Genomic DNA, 12713 nt, shown 5'->3' with positions numbered 1-12713 from the left:
TTTCTTCTACTGGTTATGCCTCTCTATATACAGCCTAGCATCCTTCTGGCAATAGCCACTGCACTGTCACACTTGTTTCTTTGCCTTTAGATCTTTGGACACTATCACCCCAAGGCCCCTCTCCCCATCCGTGCATATCAGCCTCTCACATCCCAGCACATATGGCCCCCTTGGGTTTCTAATCCTCAAATACATCACTCTGCAGTTCTTTGCACTGATTTTTAATTCTTCAATTATATGGGAGATAATCAATGACCTCTATGATACTGTAAGCAATACTTCACTCAAATCACAGTTTCTATTTTTTCTACTCAGTAACTCTGTTAATCAAATTATCTAAAATTATGAAGTGAAGTGCTCAGACCCACAACCTTGTGCTAAACGTGATAGACATCAGTACATAACATACATGGTAACATAGTAAATAACAGACAGTAGATAAAGACCCGAATGGTCCATCCAGTCTGCCCAAACATACATGCTCCATAAATTAATTTAGTTTTAGTTCTTTTTCTTAGATATTTCTGGGCCACCCCTCAACCTCAAATTATGCCCTCTGGTTTTACCATTTTAGTACGGGTTGCACACGGGACCACCGCCCATACAATCACATATGCTAAGTACAAATAGTAAAAACAGTAGAAATAGTAGAAACAGTACAAAACGGCAGAGAAACAGAACAAAACAAATAAAACTCGCAAAGCTGTCCCTTTGTTAATCCCCTCTCCTGAAGAAGATACCGAAACAGGGCCTTGTCGAGTGGAGATATGGTGACGACATGAACTTATGAACTGGAAGATTCAGCTAAGTTTAATGATTCCTTAAGCGTTTTCTTATGATTTTTACTATTTATCTTTCATTGATTGGCGAACAAAGACATTGTGGTGATATGAACTTATGAAGATTGAATCCAAATGATTGTTTCTTCACTGATTTTTGATTTTTTGTGATTGATTTTTGTGGGGATTTCAAACATACCTTCCCCTCCTTTTTTTCCCATGTTTGCACTTTATATTTATATATTCATTTAATGCTATTAGTCAAACATTTTGAAATAAGGGTAATCATGATGTACAGGGCACGGTTTATTTAAGTAAGTGACGTTTGATTTTCATTTTTGACAAAATGACAGAAAAACTTGAACGCTACTGCATTAAATTTTGTGTAAAGCTTGGCGATTCCCAAGAGGAAACGATCTGCTAGATTCAACAGGCCTTTGGGGATGAAGCAATGGGCACCACACAGATAAAGAAGTGGTACAACCGCTTCAGAGATGGTTGCACATCAGTGGAGAGTGAAGCATGCTCTGGTAGGCACTCAACATCCAGAAATGAGATCATTGACCAAGTGAAGACCCTGGTGATGCAGGATCATTGAATTGTGATCAGAGAACCTGCAGAAGAGGCAAGCATCAGCATTGGATCCGTTCATTCCATTTTGACTGAGGATTTGGGCTTCAGGAGCATTTCAGCGAAATTTGTGTCAAAACTGCTAACGATCGAGTAGAAGCAACTCCGTTTGGAGATAGCACAGGACATGCTGGAGACTGAACAGTGATCCCAACTTCCTCAGCACAGTGATCACTGGCGATGAGTCCTGGGTTTATGAGTACGACCCTGAAAGGGACCAGATTTCAGTCAAGAGAAGTTGTGAGCAATATCAAAAGAGGTGTTCCAGCACTGCTTCTGACAGTGGTAGAACTGTTGGAAGAAGTGTGTGGCAGCCCAAGGGGACTTCTTTGAATGAGATTAGTATAAGATTGTTGAATCTGAATATGAGTATTTTTTTATGAATAAAGGCCGGATACTTTTTGAACAGCCCTCATATGCGCTCCCCTTAATGTAGGGTTTCTCTTGTTGTAATCTACTTTGAATCTGAATTGAAAAGCAGTGTAATATAAGATTTCTGATTAGATTAATGAAATCCTATGGGCAGGACTGATACCCACTTGCTCTTGCCTGGTGTGGATCCTTGCAAAAAAATGGCTGTCGTGAACTCTAGTAGTACTTTGAGGCTGCCTAAAAGGATAAGTACATCACAAAAAATAGCTATCCTAAAAATAACTTATTATATACCCAGCTAATGATGACCTTTACATTATTTTGTATTGCTAGTCTTATTAATGAATCCCTAAATTACTTGTAAGCAATTAATAAATTATAAAAATAAATAATTCTGAAATAGCATTCTTTAGCAAGTCAATCTTTCTGTACTCAAGCTTTGGAGAGGGATAGTGTGGTCACAAGGCTGATAATACATGAATATGGAGTAATGATTCTCTGGGAAAGCATCATCTCATATTCTCATAATTAAAACACAGGAATTTGTTTAATCGGATTCTGGATGGATTGGGATTTTAAAAGATCTGAAATATGTGCTGTATAAATATTCTGCTCTTAACAAACATATACATAATTAATATGTGAGAAAATTTATCATGTCATGTGGAGGATCTTCCTCCTCCTTAATGTCTTCACTTAAGGAAAATTTAAAACCACTTCACAGGGACCATTTTACTTGACCTAGAGCTTCTGGCGTAACACTGCTTGACTGCATATTCAACAGTAGATATTTCTCACAAGCAAATGTCCTGGTTGGAACAGGTGTTTTTATATACCAGGTTATAAATACTGCATCCTGAGCTTGAAGGATTGTAGGGACCAGAGTGTAAGCTCAGACTGTCATATTCTTCAGCTAGCTCCATCCTCTCCAGCATCATGAGGGCTTTTCTCACCAGCATATGCATCATCTTTGCTCTGACAGCCACAGGTAAGGCTCTTCCCTGCAATCTTTCTGCCACTGTTCACAGGATGATCTCTATTCACAACCCATCTTCTTACTTCCAGTGGCATATCTAATATATTTATACTATATCAAATACTTGGGAAAATTTTTATTTAAATACACAGCATTCTTCTGTACTGCTATATCTTAGCTAGAATGAAAATATCAAAAAACTGGACTAGTGCATAACCATTTCAATAACAATGCTTTCAATTTTTCATGAGTATGCCTCAGCCCCACCACTCCACCGCTGTGCTATCTTGTGACTGCGTGGAGATTTATGTGGCACTTCATCATCGGCTGTTCATATCTTTTTTATTTTTATGGAATCGTGAAAAATCCTTCATATATACTTAAAAATGTTAAGGAGATTTATGTGGCACTTCATCATCGGCTGCTCATATCTTTTTTATTTTTATGGAATCGTGAAAAATCCTTCATATATACTTAAAAATGTTAAGAAAAACATTTTTAAGTATATATGAAGGATTTTTCACGATTCCATAAAAATAAAAAAGATATGAGCAGCCGATGATGAAGTGCCACATAAATCTCCACGCAGTCACAAGATAGCACAGCGGTGGAGTGGTGGGGCTGAGGCATACTCATGAAAAATTGAAAGCATTGTTATTGAAATGGTTATGCACTAGTCCAGTTTTTTGATATTTTCATTCATTTCCACATTTTGGGACTGGTACAAGCATTCACTACTTCAGCCATATTTGGGATATCTTAGCTAGAAGCATCAACAATGTTTTCAAATAATGTGAAAGGAATATATGTGAATACTTATCTGGGACAACTTTCTTTCAGCAATGCAGTATTCCAATTCAGGTCCTGCCCAATGGTACTGTTTCAAATCTGTAAAGTAATAGTGTTTTAATAGTGCTCGTTGCCAAAAACGTCACAACTTGTATACATTCACCAAAGTCTTAACTTGTATACATTCTTCATGTGCGTTGTTCGAAGTCTCAACTTACGAGGTGCTACCCAAAAGTTTGGGGAATTCAATTGTAAAAAAAAAAAATTGCTTAACTGAAATTCCTAGTTTCCACAATCTCCTTCGAAGTAGTTCCCTTGAGAATGTATACAGCGATCCCAGCATTTTTCCCATGACAGCCCTCACTTTTGAAAAGCTCAAGGCAGGCACACAGCCGCAGAGTACATTTAAGACACAATATTAACTTGATGATAGTAAATATATATATATATATTTGTCTCGGAAAATGAGAAGAGATTGACTTTGAAATTTCATACTCAGTAATTAACACCTGAACTATTGCTGAGCAGTGTGTTTTTTGTACAACTGACACAGATGGGTTCTCCCTGATAACGCACACTGAAACTCAGCTGCACTTTCCCTTCCATCCAATGTCCACCCTCTTCCCCTTCCATAGGGCATCTTACCTCTTTCTATGTCCCTTCCATAAACTGTCTATCCTGTGCTCCTTCTTTCCTTTGTATACGATTCATTTCAGCTTCACCCCAGTGGTGTACCAAGGGGGGGGGGGGCGGGGGGATGGTCTGTCCTGGGTGCACGCCCCAAGGGGGTGCACAACTGGCCACCCACCGGGGAATAGGCTGCTGCCATGGAATAGACTACCGCTGCCACTGCCGCCATCGGGAACAGGCCGGCGCCGAGTTCTCCCTCCCTGCTTTACTTCCCCATGGGGCTGACCAACTCTTGCTGCCCGACGTCAATTCTGATGTCGGAGAGGACGTTCTGGCAATTGGCTGGCCCGGAATGTCCTCTCCAACATTAGAATTGACATCGGGCGGCAAGAGTTGGTCAGCCCCATGGGAAAGAAAAGCAGGGAGGGAGAACTCAGCGCTGGCCTGTTCCCAATGGCGGCAGTGGCAGCTTTCCACAGCGGCAGTTGCAGCAGCATGTTTCCCAATGGCAGTGGTATGGGGGAGGGCAAGGAGAAAGAAAGAAAGAAAAGGGGGGGGGCAGGAAGCCAGAAAGAAAGAAAGGGGGCAGGGTGAAACAAAGAAAGAAAAAAAAAATGGGGCACGGACAGAGAGTGAGAGAGAGAGAGACAGACATACAGAAAGAAAGGGGGCATGGAGAGAGAAAGAAAGAAGGGAGCAGGGTGAAAGAAAGATATGGGGCACGGAGAGAGAGAGAAAGACAGACATACAGAAAGAAAGGGAGCATGGAGAGAGAAAGAAAGAATGGGGCAGGGTGAAAGAAAGAAATGGGGCATGGAGAGAGAGAGAAAGACAGACAAAGAGAAAGAAAGGGGGCATGGAGAGAGAAAGAAAGACAGACATACAGAAAGAAAGGGGGCATGGAGAGAGAAAGAAAGAAGGGGGCATGGTGAAACAAAGAAATGGGGCACGGAAAGAGAGCGAAAGACAGACATACAGCAAGAAAGGGGGCATGGAGAGAGAAAGAAAGAAGGGGGCAGAGTGAAAGAAAGAAATGGGGCATGGAGAGAGAGAAAGACAGACAAAGAGAAAGAAATTGGGCATGGAGAGAAAAAGAAAGAAATGGGGCACGGAGAGAGAGAGAAAGACAGACATACAGAAAGAATGGGGGCATGGAGAGAGAAAGAAATAAGGGGCAGGGTGAAACAAAGAAAAAGTTTGGGGAGGGAATGAGGTCTGGAGGAGAGGAAGCATACAGGAGGCTGAAAGAAGGGAAGAAATATTGGATGCACAGTCAGAAGACTAAAGTGCAACCAGAGACATGAAATTACCAAACAAAGGTAGGACAAATGATTTTATTTTCAATTTAGTGATCAAAATGTGTCCATTTTAAGAATTTATATATGCTGTCTATATTTTGCACTATGGCCCCCTTTTACTAAACCGCAATAGCGGTTTTTAGTGCAGGGAGCCTATGAGCGTCGAGAGCAGCGTGGGGCATTTAGCGCAGCTCCCTGCGCTAAAAACCACTATTGCAGTTTAGTAAAAAGGGAGGGGGTATATTTATCTATTTTTGTATAGTTGTTACTGAGATGACATTGCATAAAGTCATCTGCCTTGACCTCTTTGAAAACCCGCGGAATATAAATGATGATTAACATTTTCTCTGCGTACAGTATGTTTTGTGTTTTTAAAATTTTATTGTTGGTAGATCATTTTGACTTGGCCACAAAGGTAAGGGGGAGGCAGGAAGGGTTGCTGCTGAAAGACATCTAGTAATCCTTGCAGGCTTGACTGGGCAGGGAATTATTTTTGTAAAATCATGTTTTGTTATGTGACTGGCATTATTTAGACTTTAATTTCTATGAATGAATAGAATGAAAATGATATAAAATTACTTGCTTGTTTTTACGTGCGTGTGCTGAAGGAAAGTGGAGAGAGAGTGGGCTGAGGACGCTGAAGGGAAATGGGGAAGAGAGAGTGGGGCGAAGACGCTGATTTATAAATTGACAATTATACAGAATATTGATTCTTTTTTTTTTTTTTGTTCACAACATTTTATTGGTTTTATGGTTATGAAACAGTGATACAACATAGGGTTCCGGAGAAGCGCAAAACAAATGGAAATAACACTTGTCAAGTATATCAAATTACAGATAAAGAGTAATTATACATATAAAAGGTTGAAGGTATTGGAAAGTACAGCAAATCTAGGTACATAAGGTATGGAGATTGAATAAATATTTTGGATAAAGAAAATAACATCTGTAGTGGAGAGAAGTATGAGTTAAGAGAGGTATACCCTTTGGAAAAAGGGTCTTTACACAGTCAGGAAGGTCTATCAAAATAAAAAGGTCTATCAAAATATAAAACAGATCATTGCAAATATGGTTGATCATTCCATGATCAAAGGTCTAACTTACAGTGTTCCAACAGCAGTGACTAAGTTTTATTATAAGAGGGTATTGAATTATGATGTTCCGCAATATGACGTTCATACTTGATTTGTAAACAAACAGAGTTCCACCAGTGATTGAATTCAAGTTTCGTGGAGTCTTTTCAATTTTGAAGTATGATTTGAATAGCAAGAAATATCAATAATGTTAGTAGGTAATCTTGATATATGGAGAAAGGCGTTGTAAGGGCCATTTGGCCAATGATTAAAACATCAAATGAAAAAGGGTCAGATATATGGAAAATTTTGGTAATCATATGCCAAATAGGAGACCAAAAGGCCATGACATGGGGGCAATCATATAGCATATGACGTAAAGAGCCATCACCGGATTTACAGGTCCAACAACAACCATCAGAGGACCTTGTCAATTTGGCCATCTTATTAGGTGTCCAAAAAGCTCTGTGAAAGAGAAATAAGGCCGTTTGCTTCTGGGAAGCAGAGCGAAGAGATTTTTGTATTCTAGACCAGATGGCCATCCAAGTATGAGTAGTGAGGGGGGATTGTAGCATTGGGTCCCATTTAGTTATGGAGTCTGGTAAGAATTGAAAGCATTTGGATTGGATAAATTTATATCACTTGGAAGCTTGCCCTTTGGATGTTGAGAAGGATAGTGTCATGGACTGCAGATCCGGAGATGTATGTAAAGAAGAGGGAGAAGGAAAAGTCGCCTGGAGACAATGGTGTAGTTGTATCCATTTAAAGGATTGGGATGGAGGGATGTGAAATTTGGCCATTGTATCAGAGAAAGAGATCCACTTGTCTGCCTGTATTAGGTGTGTAAGGTTCCAGATTCCCTGACATTACCAAGATTTCCATATAACTATTTCTTTATTAATTTTGAGTTTGGGATTGTTCCATATCAGAGCTAAGATCAATATCAAGATCTGTCCATTTTTTATCCGAGATGGAGTCAATATGATTGATTGCTTGCCAGGTACTGAGCATAATAGGATTTGATTTGGCTGATGAAGGCAGAGGTAAGGCGGGGGCATATTGTAGTAAAAATAGATCCATGATAGAGTGTTCCAAATGAAGCCATGTGGGAAGCATAAGTGGAGAATACAAATTCAACCAAAGAGACCCTTGTGACATCAAAAAGGCTAAATGATACTCGCGAAAACTGGGAAAGTTAGCGCCTCCTTGATCTCTAGGACATTTCAATTTGGGTAGTGCGATTCGGGGTTGTTTTCCTCGCCATAAGAAGTCTACCAGAAGTTTTTCAATACGAGAGTAAACATAGTGGGGAAAAAGAAAGGGTAGCATACTAAGAATATAATTAATCTTAGGGGTGATCATCATGTGGATGGTGGAGAGTCTGCCCCATCAGGAAAGGTTAAGGGGAGACCATTTATTTGTACATGTTTGGATAATAGAGAAAATATAGTCAGAGTTAAGTTGAAGGGTGGAGTCAAGAGAAGGTCCAAAATATAAACCAAGTTATTTAATTTTTGTAGGAGGCCAAAGAAAGCCGTGATTGGACGAGTCGGTTTGAACATAAATACAGTTTAAAGGTAGAAGTTTGGATTTATTGATATTTAATTTATAGCCCGATATGGCGGAATAGAGATGAATTTGTTCAAGAACATAAATGAGGGAGTCAAGATTGATGTATAGAAGTACATCATCAGCATATGCTGATAATTTGACCGAGAAGGAACCCAAGTGGAAGCCATGAATTATAGTATCATGTCTGATAGCAGTTAAGAGAGGCTCAAGGGCGAGATTAAAGAGTAAGGGGGATAAAGGACATCCCTGTCTTGTTCCTCGGGTCGGGAAAAAATGTTGTGATAGGTGTCCATTAATCATGATCCTTATCATTGGATGAGAGTAAAGAACTTTAACCATATTTAGGAAAGAGTCTGAGAATCCATACCATTTCAGAATATGAAAGAGAAAATGCCATTCCATACGATCAAAAGCTTTTTCAGCATCAAGGGCCATAATCAAGAGTCTATCAGTATGAGAGGTTTTATGATGTATAATGTGGGATAATAATCTAGTATTAGTAGAATAGCAATGATTTAGAAAGCCTGATTGATCTGGAGAAATAAGTTTGGGAAGGACGGATTGTAGTCGGGTTGCCAAAATCTTTGCAAAGATTTTAGCGTCGACATTGATTAATGATATGGGTCTATAATTTTTGACATCTTGGGGGTCCTTACCCAGTTTAGGGAAAACAACCAGGGTAGCTTCCGTGAAGGATCCAGTAGATTGGCCTTGAGAACAGAGAGAATGAAAGAAGAGTAGCATATGTGGAAGTAACGCAGGAAGAAAGGCTTCATAAAACTCAGTAGTGAGACCATCCGGACCAGGGGATTTATTAGAAGCAAGTGATATAATTGCATCAGTGAGTTCTTGTGCAGTGAAGGGTGTATCAAGTGGGAGGGTCTCTGCTGGTGAGAGAGAGGGGTGAGGAAAAGATAATAAAGAATTGATGAGGGGAGCTAAGAAAGGTGATTCAGAAGAGTATAAATGTTTATAAAAAGAAAGGAAGGACGATGAAATTGCAGAGGAACCCGTAACCAGTTTATCTGAGGCATCTTTTATGGTAGATATAGTGGTTTTATCCTGAGTTTTTAAAAGATAGTTCGCTAAAAGATGTCCGGGTTTATTATTATCTGCATAATAGGTGGAAGCTTGAATAAAGACAGACTTAGCGGCTGAGGAACTGAGAAGGGAGTTGTATTGTAGGCATAGATTGCGTAGATGAAGAAGGGTGGAAATATTGGATACATCAGATAAGTGCTGGGATTCCGCTTCTTGAATGCGATATTCTAGATCTCATTGTAGTTTTTTCAGAGATGAGTGGAGATGGGCGGAGAACTGAATAATAGTGCCTTGAATAAATGCTTTGAAGGCATCAGAGGTGATAGTCCAATCAGTGTGATCGGGGATGTTAAAGTTGAAAAATTCCGCAATAGCATTATTGATACAATCTTTAAACTGGGTTTCGTCAAGGAGGGAGGAGTTAAATTGCCATTGTTTAATGCGAGGCTCAAGAGAAAAATGTTTACAGGATAATGTGATGGCAGCATGGTCAGAGATGGTAATGGATTTGATGTCAGTTGTGGTGATGTGTTCCAAAAGGGATGAACTGGTGAGGAAGTAGTTAATCCTGGAGAAGGTAGAGTGAGGGGTTGAAAAGAAAGTAAATTGATCTGGATTGATATGTTGGAGTCTCCATGGATCAATAAGTTGTAGTTGAGCTATGATATCATGTAAGGTAAACCACGCCTTTGTTTTTTTGAAAGAAGCACGGGACTTCCTATCTTTGAGGGGATCTAAAATGAGGTTAAAATCACCTCCTATAATAAGGGGGGTATCCGGGTCTTAGAGTATATGATTAGCTAGGTGATGAAAAAATTCAGGTGAATCCAACTTGGGTGCATAAATATTAATAATGTGTAGTGTATGATTTGAAATTGTGAGTTTGACACTAATCCATCTGCCAAATGTGTCATGAGAGCTGAACATAACAGATAGGGATGGATGTTGTCTGATAAATATGAGAACATCATTTTTCCTATTGAAGGCGGGTGAAAATAAAGGAATGCAATATCCTTGCTTAATAAATTTAGCTGAATCAGCATCGTTAAGATGTGTTTCTTGAAGGAGGAATATATCAGATTTGAGATCATCTATATAAGATAGGATCCTGCGCTTCTTAATTATATTGTTAAGACCGTTGACATTAAGTGAAGGTATGGAGAGGGACATTTCAAGGATTGAAAACTGATCTACATGTACAATGGTATACCTGAAAAAATAAACATTAGTAGGGTTAAACAAACATCATTAATTAAATCAGTCGAAGGGAAGGTGAATGCTGTATACATCACGAGAGATAAAACACTACAGAAGTAATAAGATATATTAAGAACAAGTGAGAAAAGCTGACTGCAAAAAAGCAGCAATAGGCAGGAACATAAATAAAAAAGATCCTTTTGTATTTAAACCAGTTCTTTTTTTTTTTTCTAATTATTCCTAACCCTTTTGTGTTTTCCTTAACCGTTTCTCTCATTTACTATTTCAATTGTATTTCACCCCCCTTCCCAATTTGTGTCCAATGTAACTGTCCATTGTACGTTTGTCGATAATAATTTAGTTAGTATCGTTGTTAGCCTTGTAGTTTATAGAAAGTATGTTTTAACTAATTACATTGTTTGTTGAAATGTTATTTTATACTCTGTACAACGCTTTGAAGAACCAAGAAAGCGTTTAATCAAAAAACAAAATAAACAATAAACAATACTGCACACTCAATTAGGTATAACAAGCAACAAGTTCAACAGGGTCAAGTGGTGAGGTTTAAAGTAAACAACTGAGCAAACAATGGCTGAGTGGAAGGTGATCCCACAACACAAACAGGCCAAAAGAGCGATAAAGCATGACTAATGAATGTAGAATAAACAGCACAGTACACAATCAATGGGGAAACAGTTAGTAAATAAGAGTGAGAAGGACATAGAAACAATCGAGGAAAGAAAAGGAATCAGTTTTGATTGTGATTAAGCTGAAATGCACAACGGCAGAATAGTCACACTTGGTAATTTTTATCTGTTTGCATTGAAGAGTCAGATGGAGAAGAAGTGGAAAAGGTCAGACTGAGTCGATCGGGGTCGGAGATTTGTCTTCGATGTATGAGGCTAGAAGCTCTGGATCTGTGAAGTCTCTAGTTTGATTCATATAGGTGATCCGCATCCGTGCCGGATAGATGCCGAAGCGGGCACCCATTTTCTTCAGTTGTGGGCGGAAGGCGAGAAGTTATTGAGCTTTTACCGTTGTTTTGTGCAGGTCCGGAAGGAAAAGAATCTTGTTGCCCTCATGAGTGAGAGGTGCGAGGGATTGTGCTTTTTGCATAATTTCTAGTACTTGAGGGTAGTGGAGGATTTTGAGTACGATGGGTCTCGGGTGCCGATCACGAGGTTGGCGTGAAGATGGCGATCTATGCGCTTGTTCAATTTTAAAGTTCTTCTTAAAGTGAAGATCCAGTAGAATAGGGATGATAGTCTCTAGGAAGGCAATCATATTATTTCCCTCCTGACCCTCCGGGACCCCCAAAAGACGTACATTGTTCCGCCGATAACGTTTACTCGCATCTTCCAGCTCCTTTTCAATTGCCAGCGTGCGTTTCACGTGGCTCTGCAGCGCCTTCATGTTGATCTCTGCAGTTGCCGCTTTAATTTCCAAGTCGGTGACTTTGGACTTGAAAGTAATGAGATCCGTGTGGATCATGGCTAATTCATCTTTTATTTCAGACACGGCATCTTTGGTGTCCTGGACCGTTTTAATAGCTTCTCAGAGGTCCATCATGGAAGGAGCATCAGGTTTCTCTGGTTTCTCCGATGTCGATCCTTTTGCCGGTGATTGAGGTTCGGGTTTATGTCTTTTGCCTGTTTTGGCTGTAGCCATCGTTTATATGGTAGTTAGTGTAGAATTCAGGAGTCGAAATCGAATAGAGTGCAGCAAAAGATAAAGAAAATAGTATGGGTTGCCGGAGTTGAGTGCTCAGATGACCATCTTAGTTGGGCTCAACAGCGCCCCCCTATATTGATTCTTTTTATACTTTAATATAATAAGATCAAGATAAAACAATTCAAGGCTTGTGTGGATGGAATCAGGTGGTTTGCGGGGATGGGGACCAAGCTTACGGGGATTAGTCCAATAAAATAGTATTTTCTTATTTCTCATTATTTGTTTATCTTTATTTGTTAATTTGTAAAGTGGTGATTATGTATCAGTTTTTTCAAATTTACATCTACTGTCTTTATATTTTGCACAGTATTAGAGGACATGTATTACTGTTTTTGTGGTGTTGCATTGTATGCAGAGTCTGGTTTCTTGGTGGTTTGGTTTTGTCTACATATTTCTATTTTTATTTTGTGATTATTCCATATTGGGCGAGGGTGTATCTCTGTTCTGTGTGTATGAAAAGAACATAGTTTTCAGTTGGCATTGACTGCAGGATCAATTGACTGTGCGGGATCTGGCTTGTTTAGTTTTAAAATGTATGTGTTGGTGTTCTAATGCTCACTGCAGTGTTTAAGATGCTGCCTTTTCCTAGGTACACTCTTGTGCGATATGTGGATTGTTACTAAAA

The 12713-nt window shown here is 39.4% G+C and overlaps 1 protein-coding gene across 1 annotated transcript in view; it reads left to right on the top strand.

The window, feature by feature from the left end:
• The first annotated feature begins 2668 nt into the window (after positions 1-2668).
• LOC117345759 (phospholipase A2 inhibitor and Ly6/PLAUR domain-containing protein-like) overlaps positions 2669-12713 on the top strand; it is a 114939-nt gene continuing 104894 nt past the window's right edge. Inside the window, exon 1 of the mRNA XM_033914878.1 lies at positions 2669-2769. Within this exon, the coding sequence (XP_033770769.1) occupies positions 2718-2769 (52 nt within the window). The 5' untranslated portion in view covers positions 2669-2717. The remainder of the gene's footprint in view (positions 2770-12713) is intronic.

The sequence above is a fragment of the Geotrypetes seraphini genome, chromosome 11 (genome assembly GCF_902459505.1).
Source record: "Geotrypetes seraphini chromosome 11, aGeoSer1.1, whole genome shotgun sequence".
In the NCBI taxonomy this organism is placed as follows: domain Eukaryota; kingdom Metazoa; phylum Chordata; class Amphibia; order Gymnophiona; family Dermophiidae; genus Geotrypetes; species Geotrypetes seraphini.
The sequence above is the reverse complement of the archived record's forward strand: the minus strand, read 5'-3'. Positions and strand labels throughout refer to the sequence as shown.